The sequence below is a fragment of the Coregonus clupeaformis genome, chromosome 27, assembly GCF_020615455.1.
Source record: "Coregonus clupeaformis isolate EN_2021a chromosome 27, ASM2061545v1, whole genome shotgun sequence".
Taxonomy (NCBI): domain Eukaryota; kingdom Metazoa; phylum Chordata; class Actinopteri; order Salmoniformes; family Salmonidae; genus Coregonus; species Coregonus clupeaformis.
The window spans coordinates 34,387,241-34,410,930 of record NC_059218.1 but is presented as its reverse complement, the minus strand read 5'-3'; the positions used below and the strand labels follow the sequence as shown (position 1 = coordinate 34,410,930).

At 42.4% G+C, this 23,690-nt stretch overlaps 2 protein-coding genes across 4 annotated transcripts; both read left to right on the top strand.

Moving 5' to 3' along the window:
- Window positions 1-643: 643 nt before the first annotated feature.
- LOC121541217 (leucine-rich repeat neuronal protein 4-like) lies at window positions 644-2,701 on the top strand. Its single transcript, XM_041850189.2, has 2 exons — window positions 644-675; window positions 1,655-2,701. The coding sequence occupies exon 2, from the start codon at window positions 1,660-1,662 to the stop codon at window positions 2,401-2,403; it is 744 nt and encodes a 247-aa protein (XP_041706123.2). The 5' UTR covers window positions 644-675; window positions 1,655-1,659; the 3' UTR covers window positions 2,404-2,701.
- A 4,741-nt stretch (window positions 2,702-7,442) lies between these two features.
- On the top strand, window positions 7,443-16,086 carry LOC121541875 (zinc finger protein 417). 3 transcript variants are annotated; one of them, XM_041851226.2, is made up of 2 exons: window positions 7,443-7,628; window positions 13,568-16,086. In XM_041851226.2, the coding sequence occupies exon 2, from the start codon at window positions 13,642-13,644 to the stop codon at window positions 15,877-15,879; it is 2,238 nt and encodes a 745-aa protein (XP_041707160.2). In that variant the 5' UTR covers window positions 7,443-7,628; window positions 13,568-13,641; the 3' UTR covers window positions 15,880-16,086. The 3 variants fall into 3 exon arrangements, with proteins under 3 accessions (XP_041707160.2, XP_041707161.2, XP_041707162.2); XM_041851227.2 differs by lacking the exon at window positions 7,443-7,628 and adding an exon at window positions 7,671-7,750; XM_041851228.2 differs by lacking the exon at window positions 7,443-7,628 and adding an exon at window positions 7,979-8,341.
- The last annotated feature ends 7,604 nt before the right edge of the window (window positions 16,087-23,690 follow it).

Sequence of the window (23,690 nt, the reverse complement as noted above, 5' to 3'; positions counted from 1 at the left end):
AGCATGTGGGGGTGCCCAGTCCAGTCTAATTCTTACTCTGACATCATTCAACCACTGAACACTTGCCTCCTCCATGTTTGATGACAGCATATCCATGTAGAACATTCTTAACCAGACAGTGTTTGGGACAGTCATACAGCCAGTAAAGGGGGAGAAGGTGGGGTGAGCCATTGAGCAGAAGGATTGGGAAGTACTGGCGCGTGTCTGAGGGTGAGAGATGTGTGTGAATAAGGCTGGGCAGCAGACAGAATCACCCCCATCCATTCACTGTTAGGGTAACAGGCAGAAAGAGTCTCATTAATGAACAGGGTTTGCTCTGAAAAAAAATGCACATCAATGGAATGCAATAGGAGTTCATGTGGTTTGCAGCTGACTGCACTGGCAGTTACCTCATATACAGGGGTAGCACGCGAGAGGCACACACACACACACACACACACACACACACACACACACACACACACACACACACACACACATTGTCAAACCACCATGGAACAGAGAGAGAGAGGTGGAGAGGGGGGCAGAGAAAGCAGAGAAGGGGTATGGGGGAGGGAGAAAAGAAGGAGGGGATTGTTGGGGAGTTTGGAAAAATGTATAAAAAGAGGGGGAGAGAGTAAAAGAACAGAAAGCGAGAGAAGATTTCAAAAGCGATAAAGGCCTATCGACTATCAGGTGAACACATATTTTTTAAACATTTTCATCAATCTAAAATTATTGTCTATTCCTTATTCTATATGAATTGCTAAAGAGAACATGTGTCTACAACTTCTTGAAGTCTATTGACACACATCTAACTCATTAACTACTGGCATACAGTTGTGTTGAGGCGGGTCGTCTCTCTCTCACTGTTAGTGTAGTTCTTCTAAACCTTACCTACGTTTTTTTGGTGTGTACTGTTTGCTGTTAGTATTAGTATGTTTATTCATCCATACTTGTTTATTTAGGGCATCTGTCAGGTAGATATGCTGTTTTTGTATAAAATCATGTGGAGATTGCACTGGCAGCTCTGCTGTAACTGGAAGCAGCTGACAGGGAGGTGCTGTGTGTGTAAAGCCTGGCTCTGACCAATTGTGCAATAGAGTCTGCTAGTTAGATTTACGCACCAGTGCTTCACAATATTCCCAAAATGTTCAACATGATAGGGCAGCTGTATAACTTTTGCATGGCCATATCAATCATGAGAAACGATCGATAAGGATCAGGAATAACACTGAATTTGATGTTAAGATTTCTGCCTTTTACCCATTCATGTATGCCGGGAATTAATTGCGGGATCCGTTTTTCTTGTGTGTCTATGTCGGTTTATAAATAAATGTAATCTTTGGGTTTCAGATGACTTTGTTGTTGTTCTTTTAAATCCCAAATGAGGGTGGTGCCTGCTACCACTTCCACACAGTACAGTCAACTGCACTGGTCTGATTTCTAAAAAGGTTTGAATGAAATGAACTTGACGATTAAGCTGTACAATATCCCATGAAGGTGAAATCAAGCCTTCTTCACAAACTGTTAAGAATAACAACACATTTGGAATATTTTGTAAAGGTCTGACAGACTTAGTGCTTGGTATGTCTCCAACCAAATTTAGCCTGTTTCATAAGCAGATCATTTGTCAAACCCTCTGTAATGGAATGTTATTTTCTATCATATTCAGATGCCATGTCCACCCACTGGGATCCTCCACCTCCCCTCATAATCCTCATACTGGCCCTCCTCAATGGCTCCTCCTCCTTCGCTGCACCCTCTGACGTGTCAGAGACCAACTACACAGACACCCTTCCTCTGAGGCCAAGCGGACGCATGTACAAAATGTTGGAGCTCTACTCAGATGATGACTACGACCCGAATTGGGACACCAATCCACCCCCGCCTTCTCCCTCACGGGGCACCAATCTTCAGTCCTGTGACTATGACCCCTGCCGGGAGCTACAGACCCCCTGTGCCCAGCTGGCAGCCTCCAGCGGCTGCCTGTGTCCAGGGGTGAGTGGGCCCCAAGTGGCCCCAGAGCCTCCCGACCTAAAGAGACTGTCTATGGAAGGGTCAGAGATGGTTATTCAGTGGTGTGCACCATCGTCTGTTGTGACCCATTATGAGGTGGTGGTGGGCGCCCTGGAGCCCCTGGTGTTTGGGGAAGACCAGAGGAGTGGTGTTGTGAGGGAGGTGGGGCAGGGGGTGGAGGTGTGTGTGGTGGCGGTGAATGACGCAGGATTCAGCGAGCGTCAGAGGCGGTCCTGTACGATGTACGAGCCCCCTGGAGACAGCAGTCTGGCCCTCAAAGCAGGGCTGATCGGAGGGGCCCTGGGGCTCCTGCTGCTCCTCTCACTGGCTGTTCTGCTCTGGAGGCACAGGGCTCTGAGAAAAGCAGATGCCAGGATCACCCAGGCCACGGAGGAAACACTATGAAAGGATTGAGGGAAGGCTATGGAAGAGGCTAACTCAAGGGTGGCTGTCCAGAAGGAGGCATATTTTACCATAAGAGACTGAGTATGTAGTGTGTGTGTGTATGTACGTGCGTAGGTGTGTGTGTGTGTGTGTGTGCGTGCACTGAACAGGCTGCTGAATAGGCCTGTGCTCTCCAAAAGGCAGGAGGCACTCAGTCAGTCAGGTGATATGAAACAGCTTCCTCTTCTCTACATACAGTTGAAGTCGGAGGTTTACATACACCTTAGCCAAATACATTTAAACTCAGTTTTTCACAATTCCTGACATTTAATCCTAGTAAAATTCTCTGTATTAGGTCAGTTAGGATCACCACTTTATTTTAAGAATGTGACATGTCAGAATAATAGTAGAGAGAATGATTTATTTCAGCTTTTATTTCTTTCATCACAATCCCAGTGGGTCAGAAGTTTACATACACTCAATTAGTATTTGGTAGCATTGCCTTTAAATTGCTTAACTTGGGTCAAACGTTTTGGGTAGCCTTCCACAAGCTTCCCACAATAAATTGGGTGAATTTTGGCCCATTCCTCCTGACAGAGCTGGTGTAACTGAGTCAGGTTTGTAGGCCTCCTTGCTCGCACACGCTTTTTCAGTTCTGCCCACACATTTTCTATAGGATTGAAGTCAGGGCTTTGTGATGGCCACTTCAATACCTTGACTTTGTTGTCCTTAAGCCATTTTGCCACAACTTTGGAAGTATGCTTGGGGTCATTGTCCATTTGGAAGACCCATTTGCGACCAAGCTTTAACTTCCTGACTGATGTCTTGAGATGTTGCTTCAATATATCCACATAATTTTCCTTCCTCATGATGCCATCTATTTTGTGAAGTGCACCAGTCCCTCCTGCAGCAAAGCACCCCCACAGCATGATACAGTATCTCTATTTGCACATAATCTCTTGCACATCTAGCATTCCAGTGTTAATACTATTGTAATTATTTTGCACTATAGCCTATTTATTGCCTTACCTCCATAACTTGCTACATTTGCACACACTGTATATATATTTTCTGTTGTATTTTTGACTTTATGTTTTTTACCCCATATGTAACTCTGTGTTGTTTTTATCGCACTGCTTTGCTTTATCTTGGCCAGGTCGCAGTTGTAAATGAGAACTTGTTCTCAACTGGCTTACCTGGTTAAATAAAGGTGAAATAAAAATAAATAAAAAATGATGCTGCCACCCCCGTGTTTCACGGTTGGGATGGTGTTCTTCGGCTTGCAAGTAACCCCCTTTTCCCTCCAAACATAACGATGGTCATTATGGCCAAACAGTTCTATTGTTGTTTATCAGACCAGAGGACATTTCTCCAAAAAGTACAATCTTTGTCCCCATGTGCAGTTGCAAACCGTAGTCTGGCTTTTTCATGGCGATTTTGGAGCAGTGGCTTCTTCCTTGCTGAGCGGCCTTTCAGGTTATGTCGATATAGGACTCGTTTTACTGTGGATATGGATACTTTTGTACCTGTTTCCTCCAGCATCTTCACAAGGTCCTTTGCTGTTGTTCTGGGATTTATTTGCACTTTTCGCAACAAAGTACGTTCATCTCTAGGAGACAGAATGCGTCTCCTTCCTGAGCGGTATGACGGCAGCGTGGTCCCATGGTGTTTATACTTGCGTACTATTGTTTGTACAGATGAACGTGGTACCTTCAGGCGTTTGGAAATTGCTCCCAATGATGAACCAGACTTGTGGAGGTCTATAATTATTTTTCTGAGGTCTTGGCTGATTTATTTTGATTTTCCCATGATGTCAAGCAAAGAGGCACTGAGTTTGAAGGTAGGCCTTGAAATACATCCACAGGTACACCTCCAATTGACTCAAATGATGTCAATTAGCCTATCAGAGCCTTCTAAAGCCATTACATAATTTTCTGGAATTTTCCAATCTGTTTAAAGGCACAGTCAACTTAGTGTATGTAAACTTCTGACCCACTGGAATTGTGATACAGTGAATTATAAGTGAAATAATCTGTCTGTAAACAATTGTTGGAAAAATTACTTGTGTCATGCACAAAGTAGATGCCAAAACTATAGTTTGTTAACAAGATATTTGTGGAGTGGTTGAAAAACAAGTTTTAATGACTCCAACCTAAGTGTATGTAAACTTCCGACTTCATCTGTATATACACATCTCAGTTCAAACAATGACTCATCTCCTTTTGCTGACTTCAACTGCTTGCACAGTCCAGATCAGATGCTAAAACAAATACAGTCAAAATTAATGAGATGCAGGTAACATAAAATAATGGTATTAACCATTAGTTATTCCTTATATAAACAGGGAACGGTAACAAGTATCACACAAGCATAACGTATTTTCTTGCTCACCATTGAAATAATGTACATAGTCGAGAGGAGAAACAATTTAAACTGTTTCAGAAAAGGAGGTGAATTCTCCTCTTATGTTCTGTAAAGGCAATCTTACAGCAGTTGTTTTCCTTTACAAACAAGCTGTTGAACTAGCAGTCTATGAAATCATACTTGAATGGGTTGGTGAGACGATGTCATGGACTCATGGATCTTTACCTGTCTGAAAATGTTGGTCGCCCAATCCTATAGTACTGGGATCAGAACAAAAGTAGCACCAATGTTCTATTTCCCCACGGATGAGATTCATGTGAAACATTTTGCTGGATATGAAATGAGGAGGAGGATGTAACCTCTTCCCCAGGCTATAATGAAATGCATTTGGCCGGCCGAGTCTAAGGGGAATGTGGCACAGGATGTTATACTCCTTTAGGAATAGTCTTAAGTGGAAATATTTAGGAAAAGTCTAAGAGGGATCCTTGGGAGGTCCAACTCTGACATCACCCCAACGAAGTAGAAATGTAAAGGTAAGGGTTAGGTAAGTAAGGGTTATTGTTAAAGTTAGGGTTAGGGTAGGGACGTCCCAAGGATTCCGCTAAGCATCTACAGTATAATATACACTGAGTGTACAAAACATTAGGAACACCTGCTTTTTCCATGACATAGACTGACCAGGTGAATCCAGGTGAAAGCTATGATCCACTGGTTGTAGGTGCCAGGCGCACCGGTTTGATTGTGTCAAGAACTGCAACACTGCTGGGTTTTTCACGCTCAACCGTTTCCCATGTTTATCGAGAATGGTCCACCACCCAAAGGACATTCAGCCAACTTGACAACTGTGGAAAGCATTGGAGTCAACATGGGCCAGCATCCCTGTGGATTGTTTTTGACACCTTGTAGAGTCCATGCCCCAACGAATTGAGGCTGTTCTGAGGGCAAAAGGGGTGCAACTCAATATTAGGAAGGTGTTCCTAATGTTTTGTCCACTCAGTGTATATCAGGGCCATATAGGCTAGCCTGGGTACCAGTCTGCTTAGGTCCTTTTACTCCCTGTCATTTGACACATGAAAGACTTGGGGCCCAGGGCTGAGGGTTAATATGTCAACCAGATCTACCACTAACGGGCAGCACACTCCATAGATCCAGATTTCTGATACCGGTAGGCCTAGACTACCTAAAATATTGGTACAAAAACACTTCAGAATTGTTTTTGCAGTCATAGGCTCTATTAAAAGTATAGCCTACAGAGTTGGCACTGAACATACAAGATGACATTCATGGAAATAAATATAAACATTATACTCTTTGTGTTGGTTTGGTCACTAGGCCTACTTTAATTCCTTTGTAATCTACTTTATTGAATCCAAGAGCAGGCCACCTACTAAAAATACAGTTAATAAGTGCCTATAGCCAACCAGGCTTATTTAAAGCCTACAAGGCTGGTGTTTTTGGTCATACCAAAGAGTATTGACTATTATTGGTTTAACAACACTGTAGTCATCATACCAAAGCCATTATTGTCAGATGGGTTGGCAGCATTTATCGATCCCCCTCGTTTGATCTCCGAGTGGCCATTGATTTGGCGTCAGAGGGCTTGTTCGAAATTGCAGCCGACTGCCGAATGACTGATCTACAAAGAACCTTGCATCATAACTAACTACTCATTATTATTTGTATATCAGTCAGTCAGTCACAATTTACCCATGATACATTACGGTTTTGATCCTCTCGAACAAGGCCAGTGTCACTCCATCGAATGGAAGCCAGAGCCTTCGTGCCCAAACCCATGCAGTGTGATGAATGTAAATGATTTGGTAATGTGTCTGTAGACGGGAGGAGTACTATATGCCAGCTGAGCCTAAATGCCTGAATTTCTGAAGTGTCCTGTTAGAGTGAAGGAGACGGAGGTGGCAAGAATAAGGACTGTCCAGAATGTCTCCTATCCGGAGGCGTTGACCAGAGTGGAAGAAAGGCGTGAAGTTTAAGAAGTAATGGTAGTAGGAGTAGAGACACAAGATTATGTTCCTTGTCAACAGAGGGATCCTGATATGTTGCATGTTAAGAAGGTGTACTTTGTAACGTGTATTACTTTGGTCATCAACTGCACAGCGCAAACGGAGAGGAAATCGGAATCATTGTGAGTGCGGGGGGGATTTAAGGGCTTTTCTGCAGAGGCATTACAAGGAATCCTGTCGATAATAATATAATATGCCATTTAGTAGACGCTTTTATCCAAAGTGTGTGCATACATTTTTACGTATGGGTTGTCCCGGGGATCAAACCCACTACCCTGGCGTTACAAGCGCCGTGCTCTACCAATTGAGCTACAGAGGACAGATAGATGAATGCCCCGTCCTCACAGGCTCCTGAGGGATGTGATTTGAATGTGACTAAAGGAGTGGGATGGTTGTTTAATTTATTTTTGTATTTTCTCGGCCCTCTCTTCCCACAATGGAAGATATTATTTTTGTTTTGTTTCAATTCCCCGTACAGTAGGTGGCGGTAATACGGTCTAGTCTGCCATAAAACTTTAAAGAAGAAGAAGAATGGAGGAAGAGGGGGGAGTACGGTAGGTGGCGGTAATGCACCATAACGTTGGATGCCAACCGCCGATAAACCCCACTGATGAAGAAGAAGAGGAAGAGGAAGAGGAAGAGGAAGAAGAAGAAGAAGAAGAAGAAGAAGAAGAAGAAGAGGGAGGAGTCGATTTCAGGCTAGTGAACTAGTGACTCTCGGAACATGTGCGTAGAGGGGCTGCCGTAGGTTTAGGATATTGGGAGCTCAGTTCCATCGAAACTTTACATTTCATGTCAGGTGCTGTTATAGTGCCTGATTCATCGAAGAGAAGTGGCAAATTGCGTGCTAACAATTGATCCGTAAGTTGAATTTTCTTCATACGCGTAGGTATACCATCGAAACTTTACATTTCATGTCAGGTGCTGTTATAGTGCCTGATTCATCGAAGAGAAGTGGCAAATTGCGTGCTAACAATTGATCCGTAAGTTGAATTTTCTTCATACGCGTAGGTATATTTTTTGCGCGCATTCTGAGCCTCAAAACAAATTACCTGGACGGATGTATGTAATTCCATATGGCGCATGTCCATGGATCATGGTTGCCTAATAAAAAAGCGTCTAGTACATCTGTCTGCCTCTAGTCCAGGGTGCATTGCATTGTGCAGTTGCCAGAGATATTATAGAAATGAGATAGGAATTCAAGTAGAGCTCCCCACCCAGCAGACTGTCAACCAATCACGTTCACGTTGTCATGATGCGTCACGCAATCCCGTCTCAAAATCAGTGTAGGTCGAGAAACGTGCCTATTTTCCTCGAAAGTACGTAATGGCACGATCCCAACATTTTATACGATACTACAGATAGCAAGTAACTCTCACATCTCGGAAAATATTTGTCAAGTTGACTGAATTCGTGCTACTGTTGGGTTTTTGAGAGCGCTCCTTGTCCCAGAATGCACCGCGCGGCTCATTAACGTAGCATGGGCAACGTTTCGCATGACCTCAAAAGCATATCTGCCGTTGTGAACGTTAGACTCCACTCTGTAAGGCACATCGATCTGTAGGTTGAACATGGTGAGATTGTAGACTCCTAAATTGATAGCTGTAAAATCGCGTAAACAAACTGCACAAACTAGCTACGTGCTGATATTGTCTTTGGTATTATTGCTTGTAACAACGTTTGCTTGCTAGCTAGCAGCCCATAGAGCATTGTGGATTGTGTAGTCGATTTGAGCTGCAACAGATTTCCATGTTATCAACCTTATTGTAACGCCAAAATGAAACATTTGTTAACAAAAAATATTGTTCTCAGATATTATTGTATAACACTGTAAATTAAAGGAATGAGTGGTTTTGGGTAGATTTTTCTGGTAAGATTCTTTTGGGAAACCAGGCCCAGATATTTTGCTAGTTTGCAGATTGTAACGCACTAATGTGATGCTCCAGACCAATAATGGACTAAAAGGGCCTAACGTTAGTCATTATAGTCCAAGGACCTTACATCGATGATTATATTGCAGTGTTATTTAGTATGGTGATTGGGATTCATTGCAATGTTCAGAGTTCTATTTTTGTTGAAGTTTTGTGTGTGGCATAATTTAATAGGAAAGACGACGGACGGTGGTGTATGTATGCCAAAGAATACCCTTTTTGTCAAAACATGAAATGTGTCTGTAATATCTCTTCCAACCAGAGCACTTTATGGAGCCTCCTAAGGATGTGTTGTCACATAGCTGCTCTGTATTGTGTGGAAATAGGGGAAAGGAAGGAAAACTGAGATTTTTTTATTTTGGAGGTCCTGTACTGTTATTGAGGACAGGTTAGAGAGGGTTAGCTGGGTTCTAGCTGATGATGACACAGGCTGTTGGGTCTCCTACGTTTTTGTTTACATGCGTCAGCCAGTGTTGAGCATCTAAAAATGGCCGCCACATGGTCACCAAGATGACCGCCAACATGGGCGTCTCTTCCCTCCCAGAGAATCCAGTTCAACAGCGCCCCTACGTCTTTATTTGGACAGGGAAGCTAAAAGTTTAATTTGGCTCTATATTCCAGAATTTTGGATTTGAGATCAAATGTTTTATGAGGCGACAGTACATAATATCACCTTTTATTTGAGGGTATTTTCATACATATCTGTTTTACCGTTTAGAAATGAAAGCACTTTGTGTCTAGTCCCCCATTTGAAGGTGTCATACGAATTTGGCCAAATGCACTTAGTGTATTGAAGTAGTCAGAAGTTTGGTACATTGGTCCCATATTCCTGGCACTCAATGATTACATCAAGCTTGTGACTCTGCAGGCTTGTTGGATGCATTTACAGTTTGTTTAGGTTGTTTCTGAAATTAATGGTAAATAATGAATTGTCATTTTGATTGTGAGTAAGAATAGAATATGTTTCTGAACACACTAGTGTGGATGCTGCCATGATTGCGGATAATCATGAATGAATCGTGAATGATGAGGAGTGAGAAAGTTAGAGGCATCAATATTATACCCACCCAAAAAATCCTAACTCCCATGTTATTGGTAATGGTGAGAGGTTAGCATGTTTTGGGGGTATGATCTTTGTTCCTCTGTAACTTTCTCACTCATCATTGTTGATGATTCATTTGTGATTGTCCGTAATCATGGTAGCATTCACATTAATGTAGAAGTGTTCGGAAACATATTATATTCTTATTTACAATAAAAGTGACTCCAAAATGACACAATTCATTATTTACATTCATTTCTATTGGCCACAACCTTATCCGAAACACAACCAGGGCAAACTGCAGGTGCATCCAACAAGTTTGTGGTCACTGGCTTGATGTAGTCATTGCATGCTAGTAATATGGGACCAATACGTTAACATTACTTATTTTATTAATTTCCCACTGTTTTATACACTATAAATAAAAAAGTATGTGGACACCCCATCAAATTAGTGGATTGGGCTATTTCAGCTAAACCTGTTGGTGACAGGTGTATAAAATTGAGCACACAGCCATGCAATCTCCATAGACAAACATTGGCAGTAGAATGGCCTTACTGAAGAGCTCAGTGACTTTCAACGTGGCACCCACGGGGGGCTAGTATGAAAAAATAAAAATTAATGTATGCACTCACTAACTGTAAGTCGCTCTGGATAAGAGCGTCTGCTAAATGACTAAAATGTAAATGTGATGTAATGTTTAGAGGCGAATTGGCTCTGGCAGCCTAAACAGCCAAATACTCCATCTAAACGTGAATCGATTCACAATTGCGCTATGGTTCTAGAAACATAAAGCCCTCTTCTTTCATATCACATCAAAATAATTTCACAAATGCAAAATGTACACTTACTCTCAGCAGTACCTCTGCTGAGGGGAGGACGGCTCATAATGGCTGGAATGGAACGGCATCCGCATCAAACACATAGAAACCATGTGTTTGATACCATTTCACTGATTCCGCTGCAGCCATTACCACAAGCACGTCCTCCCCAATTAAGGTGCCACCAACCTCCTGCGCTGTACACTGACACTGTTTTAACTGGTTAACACTGTTGCAGCCTACAGTATTTTTCAGTAACAACATGTTTGTGGCTTCCATCTTCTGTTTACACACAGGTGTTCGGAGACACAGATAGCTCATTAGCACAGATAGTCAACTCTGTCTTTGTCTGTTTTCAGTAAACAAGGGCTGTAATTTGGCCATGTGGGAACCCTAACCCTATAAAGGTGTGCAGTAACCTTACGTTTTTTAAAAATGATTTCTCGCTGATGTGAGAGACACGTTCCTTATGTTTCCAAAACCATACCGCAAGCGATGCGTGTTAACGTTTAGAGCACGAGTCGGGGGCTCTTAACAAACCTCCCCCTCCCATAAGATACTATGTCAATAGGCGCTAAAGGAAGTTAGCAACCAATTTTCAACCAACCTTAACTTGTCGACCTTAACTTCCCAAATTCCCGACTTGAAAGACGACCAATGTCTTCTAAACGTCCATGTCTAGTTGCAGAGGGTTTGTTTGAATTTAGAAAATGCTCTGTTATTAAATTGTTTTGCTCCATGAAGTAATTCAACAATGCTACATGTGACCTCAGTCTGGATGCACAAATCAGTTTTTTTAATTTCTGAAACATGTTGTTTTTGCACATGACCTGCCATTACCATGACAACCGCTTCAAATTTTAAAGGAACAGTGACAGGAAATGAGCATTGCACCTGTGCTACTTCAGAGACTACATTAGTGTGAATGGGCAAATCTATATGGTCACATGTAAAACTGATTTGAACAATCTGGAGAAAAAAATCTGAATTGGGTTCTTCGGGTGGCACAGCCACTGTGATACCAGCTTTCTGGGTACACAGTCTGGAAAAAAAAAAAAAAAGTAGGGCCATGGATCAGAAAACCAGTCAGTATCTGGTGTGACCACCATTTGCCTCATGCAGCGCGAAACATCTCCTTTGCATAGAGTTGATCAGGCTGTTGATTGTGGCCTGTGTAATGTTGTCCCACTCCTCTTCAATGGCTGTGCGAAGTTGCTGGATATTGGCGAGAACTGGAACACGCTGTCATACACGTCGATCCAGAGCATCCCAAACATGCCCAATGGGTGACATGTCTGGTGAGTATGCAGGCCATGGAAGAACTCAGACATTTTCAGCTTCCAAGAATTGTGTACAGATGCTTGCGACATGGGGCCGTGTATTATCATGCTGAAACATGAGGTGATGACGGCAGATGAATGGCACGACAATGTGCCTCAGGATCTCGTCCCGGTGTCCCTCTGCATTAAAATTGCCATCGATAAAATGAAATTGTGTTCATTGTCTGTAGCTTATGCCTGCCCACACAATAACTCCGCAGCCACCATGGGGCACTCTGTTCACAATGTTGACGTCAACAAACCGATTGCCCTCACAACGCCATAATCGCTGTCTGCCATCTGCCCGGTACAGTTTAAACCGTGATTCATCCGTGAAGAGCACACTTCTCCAGCGTGCCGGTAGCCATCGAAGGTGAGCATTTGCCCACTGAAGTCGGTTACGACGACGAGCATGCAGATGAACTTCCCTGAGAAGGTTTCTGACAGTTTGCAGAAATTCTTCGGTTGCGCAAACCCACAGTTTGATCAGCTGTCCAGGTGGCTGGTCTCAGACAATCCCGCAGGTGAAGAAGCCAGATGTGGAGATCCTGGGCTGGCGTGGTTACACTTGGTCTGTGGTTGTGAGTCCGGTTGGACGTACTGCCAAATTCTCTAAAATGACGTTGGAGTTGGCTTATGGTAGAGAAATGTACATTAAATTATCTGGAAACAGCTCTGGTGAACATTCCTGCAGTCAGCTTGCCAATTGCACACTCCCTCAACTTGAGACATCTGTGGCATTGTGTTGTGACAAAATTGCACATGTTAGTAGCCTTTTATTGTCCCCAGCACAAGGTGCACCTGTGTAATGATCATGCTGTTTAATCAGCTTCTAGATATACCACACCTGTCAGGTGGATGTATTATCTTGGCAAATGAGAAATGCTCACTAAACAGGGATGTAAACTAATTTGTGCACAACATTTGAGAAATATGCTTTTTGTGCACATGCTACATTTCTGGGATCTTTTATTTCAGATCATGAAACATGGAACCAACACTTTACATGTTGCGTTTATATTTTTGTTCAGTGTACTTCTGTCTTGTGCTCATGCCTTAGGTGATGAGCATTCAAATCGTGATAGCCACACAGACCCGAGTTTAAGTTGGGTTAATAATACTTTCCTGTGGATATTTTGTCTTATATTTCCATCCGATTTTAAGGACGAAATCAGCAGACAACAGGTAGAGTAAGTTCAAATTCAGTTTATTCAACATTCTGACTTGTAAACGGACTGTTTGGTAGCGATGTGTGAGGAAGGAAATTCCACACTCGGATTCAAAAGGGGCAAGGATCCTGGAAGCCTACTGTTGTGTGTGTGTGTGTGTGTGTGTATATATGTGTATATATATATATATATATATATATATATATATAGATATAGATAGATATATATATATATATTTTTTTGTTTTGTTTGTTTATTATGTGTTTCATTGAAAAAGATAGGCACCACTCTTGCTCAGAATGAAAAGTTGATGTTTTTTTTTTACTTTTTATGTTAACATGAAATGTAGGCCGTTCTCATACACATGTGAAATGCTCACATATATTTGCATACAATTGAATATGCAGCATTATTATAAAATGCTCACCATAACCGTAGTCAGTGAAATACAGGGCTAATATAATGAATGTTCCTAGTGTATATTTTAACTCAATAACCCCCTGCATCTCATTTTGCAGGTGAGGACACTGCTGTGAATGTTGAGGACCAGAATAATATGTCTGGAACTACAGAATAACATCAGGAACTACAGATGGACCACCTTGGACATCCTCTCTTTCCTCCGAGCCTGTCAGTGAGAGCTGAACCTGTGCCTCAAACGCTGGGACATTCAGTCGGTTTAAGACTAGACGAGCATCTGGGTGTGGCTCTGGATGTTGAGGAGATCCTGGAGTACTGGAGACTGGACCCTGTTTGCAGCCCTGGAGGTTCAAAGACAGGAGTTGGAGATCCAAAGACATTCCCAGCCGGTAACAAGACACCAGCAGCTATGATGGGGGATGTTCCTGTGTTTACTCTAGCCTCACAAATGGATATGTCCAATGGAGGAGTAACATGTGAGCCATGTGATGTTAAGAAAGTACCTACAGAGACCAAATGCAGTGAATTGATCTCCCTTCACATTAGATCCAAAGAGAAGCAGCAGTCAGAGTCTATTAAAAAGAGTGAATTGGATTTATCTCAGTGTAAAAGTGAGATTATGTCTGAATGTCCTGAGATGAAAGTTGAAGATCCTATTTGGGCATATTATTCTCAGAATGAATCCGGCATGACTCCAGTTTTACACAAAACCATCCCAGTCAATAAAGAGTCCTTAAATGCTACTGTAGCTGTCAAAACAGAAAATGAGGTTGATTCTGAAATGAAAGTCGAGGATCCTATTTGGGCATGTTCTTTTGCAGAACAGGAAAAAAGGGTGACTAGGTTTGAAAGGAAAACATATGCTGCACATCTGAAAGAGGAACCTGTAGATATTGAGATTGGAGGTACTGAGAGTCCATTTAGCTCTGCTCTTGGTTCATCCACCTCACAGGAAAACGCTGTTCAGCTGACTCTGACTAACAGATGTGATCAAGATGGAAATGGAGTCCTATATGCAGTGAAACCTGCTGAAGAACAAAGTGTGAAAAACTCTACAGAAACTCACTATGTGAAACGGGAAATGGTGGACATCAAAAATGAAGATCCCATATGGGCTAATTTTCACCTGAATGAGGTAAGAAAGGATTTGAAGCCAAAATATGATCATATAGCATCTCTGCTTCCATCAATTATAGAAAACAACCATCAGCCTCCAACCTTCAAGGAAATGCTGTCATTGAGGACTGAGAGTAGGCAACCCATCTATATGGTCAAAGTGTTAGTACCCACAATCACAGGAGGGCAGGAACACACTATGACCTCTGACCCAAAAGGCTTTCCTCAGCCCATTTCACACTGGCCCAGCAAAAAGCAAAGGTTGGAGAGCGAGCCTGGTGACCAATCGCTGGCCTCTAACTCTACACAGGCAAATAAAAACCAGATATCACACCATAAGCCACAGCAGCAAGATGGTACATCTGGGTTTTATACGTCTGCTCCGTCTCATCATACAGACATTTCCCAGTCAGACCTGGGTTCTCAGTCAAATGCGACAGAACCCTCATTACCAATGCGAGGTACAGGTATAAAACATCTGCATCAAACATCAAACACCTACATCAAACATCAACCATCTACTGCAACAGAAATGATAAATACCTGCCAACTATGTGGTAAATCCATTGCTTCACATAAACAGGACAAAGATCTGGGGGAACTGCCAACAGAGGCTGTAAAAGGACAGGGAAAGACAGACAAAACTAAACCCTGGACATGTTGTGTATGTAAAGCAACATTTAAAGGCCAAGGAATGTGGGGGTTTCACAGACAAAAACACATTAGTGGTTTAAAATGCCCTGAGTGTGGAAAGTGTTTTAAAACAAAACATAGCTTGGATGTTCATATGAAGACACATTCTAAGGAAAGGCCTTTCTCTTGTGAGGAGTGCGGCAAGACCTATCGCACTCTCAGCCTTCGCAACGCACACATTTACAGTTGTCACAAAACTCCTGACCATGTCTGTCAGGAGTGTGGCAAGAGTTTTAGGCAAAGAGCCCACCTGGACATTCACATGAACATACACACAGGAAACAGACCCTATCAGTGCACAGCCTGTGATGCTACCTTCAAGTCACCCTCAGCACTGTATACGCACAAGACTATTCACACAGGTGAGAAGCCCTTTGCCTGCCCTCAGTGTGGCATGAGCTTCCGCCTCAATGGCTTTCTCACTGTCCACCTGGCCACACACTCTACCACCAAAGGAACACTGCACAATAAATCAGGGAAAAGCCCATCTAAGAGGGAGCAGTCAGACTCAGTCACCCTCTCTGACTCCACACCTCAAACCCCCACCTCTAGAGAGACCAGGAGTCAGAGGAAACTGAAGCAGGTGGAAAACTTAAGGTGACCTGAACACTATCGTTCCTCTTTAGAAACTATGATCTGATGATCCAAGGATGAAGCATATATTCTTTTTTCATCTGTATATTTTACAAAATCTTTGTGCTTAGTAAAACCTAGTTTTAGGTTCAACCTAGTTAGTGTTTTGTTGATTGCTGCATCACAATAAATAAAAACAAACACGTTTTGTCCAAATTAAACTAACTTTACAATGTCTGCGTTCATTTGTCTCCATTAACTGTTGTCATAGCACACTGGGGTCCTCAACATTGATAAAATCAGTGAACTGGAGACCGGGTTATGTTACCCCTCACAACGGCCACGTGTGCATTAGTATTAATATGACTGTTATTTTGCAATACAAAAGAAACCGGGCAGAACAAGAGTAGTATTGTGCAGGTAATATTTCCCTCCGAATAAGGTTCCTGCGAATCCTTTTGCTGAAGCACTTTTGATTGTGTGCTGGATGTTAACAGAACGGGCTGTGTGGCACAGGACGTAACGAGTGTGAAATATTGTATCATTGAGCAGCCCAAACTGCTGAGCACTACCTCAATGCAATACATCAGATCTACAACTGAAGGGCAGTAGATTCGGATATATCAGTATTTTTTTTACAAAAACACTGAAGACATGTATCAAGTATATTAATTATTGATGCTGATTTCACAATGTATTTCACATTCATGGATACATTTGTGTGTTGATTTGGTGATAATGTTGAGTTGAGAAAATATATATTGGTATTGTACAAGTCTGTACTGTACTGGGATCAGAACAAAAGTACCAATGTACCAATGTTATATTTGCCCCAGCCTGAGATTAAAGTGAAACCTTTTGTTGGATTTGGGACGTGACAGGATGTTATACTCCTTAGTAACGTAAGCATATTACTGTTAGTCTACACCTGTTGTGCATGTGCCAAATACATTTGAATTAATGTCTGCTAAATGACTAAAATGTTACCACAGGAGCTCCCTAACCTAGGGCCCTGAGTCATGTGACCTGACCAGAAAAAACCTTTGGTGTTTAGAACTATAATATATCAGGGCCATGTAGGCTATACCTAGGGCCCAATGTAGTTTCAGGTCCATTGTCTGTAAAAGACCAATGGTCAGGGCACATGTTCATGAAAAAGGTACACCAGATCTACCACTAAGGGGCAGCAGACTCCATAGATCCCGATTTCTGATACTGTACATCAGGGATGGGCAACTTCGATGGGCATTGGGGCCACAAAAAAAACTGAACTCATCATGAGGTGCCACAGTGACTCATGAGTCTGCATATCCCCCCCAAGTTTAAATAGCTGGCCGCTAGACTAACTTACCATTCTAATTTTTTTTTGACATGGGCTAATTGAGTGACTGCTGATGCACAACCAAATTTCGAAATTGCACCTTGTGTAGTCAGTACTTTGAGACCCCGACTGAGTTCCTAAAAAAAAAGTGTGCAAAGCTATCTTCGAGGCAAAGGGTGGCTATTTGAAGAATCTCAAATATAAAATATATTTTGATTTGTTTACCACTTTTTTGGTTACTACATGATTCCATGTGTTATTTCATAGTTTTGATGTCTTCACTATTATTCTATAATGTAAAAAATAGCAAAAATAAAGAAAAACCCTTGAATGAGTAGGTTTGTCCAAACTTTTGACTGGTAGTGTGTGTATATATATATATATATATATACAGTGGGGAAAAAAAGTATTTAGTCAGCCACCAATTATGCAAGTTCTCCCACTTAAAAAGATGAGAGAGGCCTGTAATTTTCATCATAGGTACACGTCAACTATGACAGACAAAATGAGAGAAAAAAATCCAGAAAATCACATTGTAGGATTTTTAATGAATTTATTTGCAAATTATGGTGGAAAATAAGTATTTGGTCAATAACAAAAGTTTCTCAATACTTTGTTATATACCCTTTGTTGGCAATGACACAGGTCAAACGTTTTCTGTAAGTCTTCACAAGGTTTTCACACACTGTTGCTGGTATTTTGGCCCATTCCTCCATGCAGATCTCCTCTAGAGCAGTGATGTTTAGGGGCTGTCGCTGGGCAACACGGACTTTCAACTCCCTCCAAAGATTTTCTATGGGGTTGAGATCTGGAGACTGGCTAGGCCACTCCAGGACCTTGAAATGCTTCTTACGAAGCCACTCCTTCGTTGCCCGGGCGGTGTGTTTGGGATCATTGTCATGCTGAAAGACCCAGCCACGTTTCATCTTCAATGCCCTTGCTGATGGAAGGAGGTTTTCACTCAAAATCTCACAATACATGGCCCCATTCATTCTTTCCTTTACACGGATCAGTCGTCATGGTCCCTTTGCAGAAAAACAGCCCCAAAGCATGATGTTTCCACCCCCATGCTTCACAGTAGGTATGGTGTTCATTGGATGCAACTCAGCATTCTTTGTCCTCCAAACACGACGAGTTGAGTTTTTACCAAAAAGTTCTATTTTGGTTTCATCTGACCATATGACATTCTCCCAATCCTCTTCTGGATCATCCAAATGCACTCTAGCAAACTTCAGACGGGCCTGGACATGTACTGGCTTAAGCAGGGGGACACGTCTGGCACTGCAGGATTTGAGTCCCTGGCGGCGTAGTGTGTTACTGATGGTAGGCTTTGTTACTTTGGTCCCAGCTCTCTGCAGGTCATTCACTAGGTCCCCCCGTGTGGTTCTGGGATTTTTGCTCACCGTTCTTGTGATCATTTTGACCCCACGGGGTGAGATCTTGCAGCCCAGATCGAGGGAGATTATCAGTGGTCTTGTATGTCTTCCATTTCCTAATAATTGTTCCCACAGTTGATTTCTTCAAACCAAGCTGCTTACCTATTGCAGATTCAGTCTTCCCAGCCTGGTGCAGGTCTAAAATGTTGTTTCTGGTGTCCTTTGACAGCTCTTTGGTCTTGGCCATAGTGGAGTTTGGAGTGTGACTGTTTGAGGTTGTGGACAGGTGTCTTTTATACTGATAACAAGTTCAAACAGGTGCCATTAATACAGGTAACGAGTGGAGGACAGAGGAGCCTCTTAAAGAAGAAGTTACAGATCTGTGAGAGCCAGAAATCTTGCTTGTTTGTAGGTGACCAAATACTTATTTTCCACCATAATTTGCAAATAAATTCATTAAAAATCCTACAATGTGATTTTCTGGAGAAAAAAATTCTAAATTTGTCTGTCATAGTTGACGTGTACCTATGATGAAAATTACAGGCCTCTCTCATCTTTTTAAGTGGGAGAACTTGCACAATTGGTGGCTGACTAAATACTTTTTTTCACCACTGTATATTATTTAGCATATGTAAAGACAAGATTAAATTAAGAATAGTGTTTTGGGTGACAATATTATTACTTGTGAATTATGCCCAGTGTGTGCATTAAGGCCAGAAACAGCACATACTTTTTTCCCCCACTGTATATATATATATATATGTGTGTGCACACTTAACCAGCATGGCTACCACATACATACACTGAACAAAAATATAAACGCAACATGTAAAGTGTTGGTCCCATGTTTCATGAGCTGACATAAAATATCACAGAAATGTTCCAGACACACAAAAAGCATATTTCTCTCAAATGTTGTGCACAAATTTGTTTACATCCCTGTTAGTGAGCATTTCTCCTTTGTCAAGATAATCCATCCACCTGACAGCATGATCATTACACAGGTGCACCTTGTGCTGGGGACAATAAAAGGCCACTCTAAAATGTGCAGTTTTGTCACACAACACAATGCCACAGATGTCTCAAGTTTTGAGGGAACTTACAATTGGCATGTTGACTGCAGGAATGTCCACCAGAGCTGTTGCCAGAGAATTTAATGTTAATTTCTCTACCATAAGCCGCATCCAACATCGTTTTTGAGAATTTGGCAGTATGTTCAACCGGCCTCACAACCACAGACCACGTGTAACCACGCCAGCCCAGGACCTCCACATCCAGCTTCTTCACCTACGGGATAGTCTGAGACCAGCCACCTGGACAGCTGATGAAACTGTGGGTTTGCACAACCCAAGAATTGCTGCACAAACTGTCAGAAACTGTCTCAGGGAAGCTTATCTGCGTGCTCATCATCCTTACCAGGGTCTTGACCTGACTGCAGTTTGGCATTGTAACTGACTTCAGTGGGCAAATGCTCACCTTCAATGGCCACTGGCACACTGGAGAAGTGTGCTCTTCACGGATGAATCCCGGTTTCAACTGTACCAGGCATGTGGCAGACAGTGTGTATGGCTTGGTGTGGGCGAGCGGTTTTCTGAGGTCAACATTGTGAACAGTGCCCCATGGTGGCGGTGGGGTTATGGTATGGGCAGGCATAAGCTACGGACAACGAACACAATTACATTTTATCAATGGCAATTTGAATGCACAGAGATACCATGACGAGACCCTGAGACCCATAGTCGTGTCATTCATCCGCCACCATCACCTCATGTTTCAGCACGATAATGCACTCCCCCATGTCGCAAGGATCTGTATACAATTCCTGGAAGTTGAAAATGTCCCAGTTCTTCCATGGCCTGCATAGTCACAAGACATGTCACCCGTTGAGCATGTTTGGGATGCTCTGGATCGACGTGTACGACAGCGTGTTCAGCCATTGAAAAGGACTGGGACAACATTCCACAGGCCACAATCAACAGCCTGATCAACTCTATGCGAAGGAGCTGTGTTGCGCTGCATGAGGCAAATGGTGGTCACACCAGATACTGACTGGTTTTCTGATCCACTCCCCTACTTTTTTTTAAAGGTATCTCTGACCAACAGATACATATCTGTATTCCCAGTCATGTGAAATCCATAGATTAGTGCCTAATTTATTTATTTCAGTTGACTGATTTCCTTATATGAACAGTATCTCAGTAAAATCTTTGAAATTGTTGCATGTTGCGTTTATATTTTTGTTAAGTATAAATTGGTCCGCATGCCACCAGTTGTCCATCCCTGCTGTATGTCAAATATATGTACAAAGCCACGTCGGGAAAAAGTTTACAGTAATAGGCTCTATTAAATGTATAACCTACAAACAGTTAGCGCTGAACAGACAAAATGACATTAATGGAAATAAATTGCAATTTCATACTGTTTGTGTTGGTTTGGTCATAATGACTGATTGTAATTTAGAGGTCCTTTATTGTACCCAAGTGGAATTGATCCCCTCGCTTGACTCGATTTGTCAAGTCACACTCCATTCATTGGAAGCCAGCAGCTACAGGATTGACTGTATATGAATGGCCAAAAGCCATCAATGATGTCACCATTCATTCATATGTAAAGACTCAATGGCGCATTTGAAGACTATGAAATCGATTTTAGTGACTAAGATGGCGTCTCATGGGGAAATTTTCAAGATAACATCAGAAAGACGTTTACATTTTAGTAATTTAGCAGACGCTCTTATCCAGAGCGACTTACAGATAGTGAGTGCATACATTTTCATACTGAGGCGAAGCGAGAGGGTCAACTCCCGTCAAAATCTGTCTACGCAGGGATACAGCGATAAGCAGACCTCCTGCCTTCCCACCTTAGGGATAATGACTCCCATTGTTTGGGCAGGGTTGGGAGACAAGACCATCTCGTCATTATATTATGCAGGCAATCTCCCCTGGGCTATAGACGGGTTGATTGTTAAACAACAAAACCAACACGTGCACAACTATGGGGCAAAACAGACTGGGTTTGCTTAGATTGTTGACATGTAAACTATATTTAGTCTCCAATGTTTATTGAAAACATAAATATATTTGCACAATAAGCACTTATCTCTCAAACACATCTTGGTTAGCTAGCTAGTGAATTTAGCATTGACATGAAATCACTCAAAACACCTCAAAACAAGACATGGTTTCAACAACAAGATTAAACTAGCTGAAATGAGCCACTTACGACACCCTACATGGCAGTTTTTTGTCATTGTTTCTGGCTATCCAGAGCCACAACAACTCATGGGCTTCTGCCCTATTGAAATGTGCACATCGTTTTCGTGACGTTGTCAGCTAAGAAGGAGGGGGTCGATCCTGCCCTTAGGCTGCTGCTTCTTCTTCTTCTTCTATGATATCATGGCGGTCCACAAACAATCGTTTAAGTGCATTCCACCACCTACTGTGCTGGAATGTACGATCAATCATGATCTGTCCAATTCTGTACTACCATGAAAATAAAATTCAAAACCAAATAAATCCCTAACTTCTACCACACCCTCCCCCCAAAACCCCTCCCCAACCCCATTAAACTTGATCTATATCATGCTGAAACACTCCACCCTTAGGATTGTTCACCATGTCAACAACCATTTCAACAGTAACATCTGTTACCCCCAATATCTCTTTTGCCGTCTCCACAATAACCTTCAACCTGACATTTCTGCTTTTCACACCCCGAGTCGTATTGATAACCTTATCAATAAAACCTATGAAGTCAACTTTATTCATTATCAAAGTGTCCTTTGACACCGCACATTCATGAGCACAAGATTTCTGAACAGGCCTCGAAACCATGCCAGGACCATCAGAAGCACCAGCCCTGACAGTAGGTCCACTTACTACAGGTACATCCATCTAAGCTCCATCAGTCCGCACTGTAGTTCCACCAATCTGTTTTACGGCCTCTGCATACGATACATCATGACTGATCCTATATCTCTGAGCCTCTCTAGCTTCTCTCTATATCTGGCATCCACCAAATGCTGCACTGTGTTCTCCCCACAATTTAAGCACTTAACCTTCACATTGCTTCCACATTCACCGTAATCATGTGCCCCTCCACACTTGGCACATATTTTATTTCCTTTACAATGAGCAGCTACATGTCCCATTCTTTGGCAATTAAAACACTGCAGTCCATATGGGACAAATTCTCTAACATTGAAACTAAGGAATCCTATCTGTACTTTTCCCACCAAGACTTTCTCCAATCTCAGCATCACTGATAAGCTTTCACTTCTTTGACCCTCTTTCCTACTGATCAACATTTTGGCCTCAATCACTCTGCCTCCCTTCACATTTTCTTTAATGTCATCTGTGGACATAGATATTGGGACAGCAGTGATGACTCCTCTCAATCTAGCGTAAGCACCAGGGACATGGCTTTTAATCTTCTTCCCATTAAGCTTTTCTATTTTCAAAATATTATCTTGCTGAGACTGGCTACCACACGATATTAACAATCTACAATTTCCAATTAACCGAGCTAATTTCACTTAATCTATCTCTTTCTCTACGGCATTAGTTAGTCGGATAGGGTGTAAGTGAGGCCCTGCGGTCTGCCCTCAGGCTGGGCGGCTCTCATGTTATGTAGCACTATATTGGATCACTCCAATATGTTATCCTTCCGCACGGCAGGATTAGTCCAATGTACCGGGTAGTGCTGCTGCTGACCCCTTAAATAGGGTGATTTAGTGAAGAGGGTAGTGCTGCTGCCGACCCCTTAATTAGGGTGATTTAGTGAAGAGGGTAGTGCTGCGGCTGACCCCTTAAATAGGGTGATTTAGTGAAGAGGGTAGTGCTGCGGCTGACCCCTTAAATAGGGTGATTTAGTGAAGAGGGTAGTGCTGCAGCTGACCCCTTAAATAGGGTGATTTAGTGAAGAGGGTAGTGCGGCTGCTGACCCCTTAAATAGGGTGATTTAGTGAAGAGGGTAGTGCTGCTGCTGACCCCTTAAATACCTGCCGCCACACTACTTCCACCTCTTCCTTTTCTCAGCTCATTCTAGAGAGGTTTTGCTTGGTAAGAGCTCTATGTTAGAGTGTATAAGCGCAGAAGTATACCCGCAGCTATTCAATAGCTTGGAACAGCTAGCTAGACAGCC

What these genes read in the sequence shown, in the direction of transcription:
- LOC121541217 (XM_041850189.2), top strand. Translation starts at nt 1,660, where the DNA reads ATGTCCACCCACTGGGATCCTCCACCTCCCCTCATAATCCTCATACTG.
- LOC121541875 (XM_041851226.2), top strand. Translation starts at nt 13,642, where the DNA reads ATGGACCACCTTGGACATCCTCTCTTTCCTCCGAGCCTGTCAGTGAGA.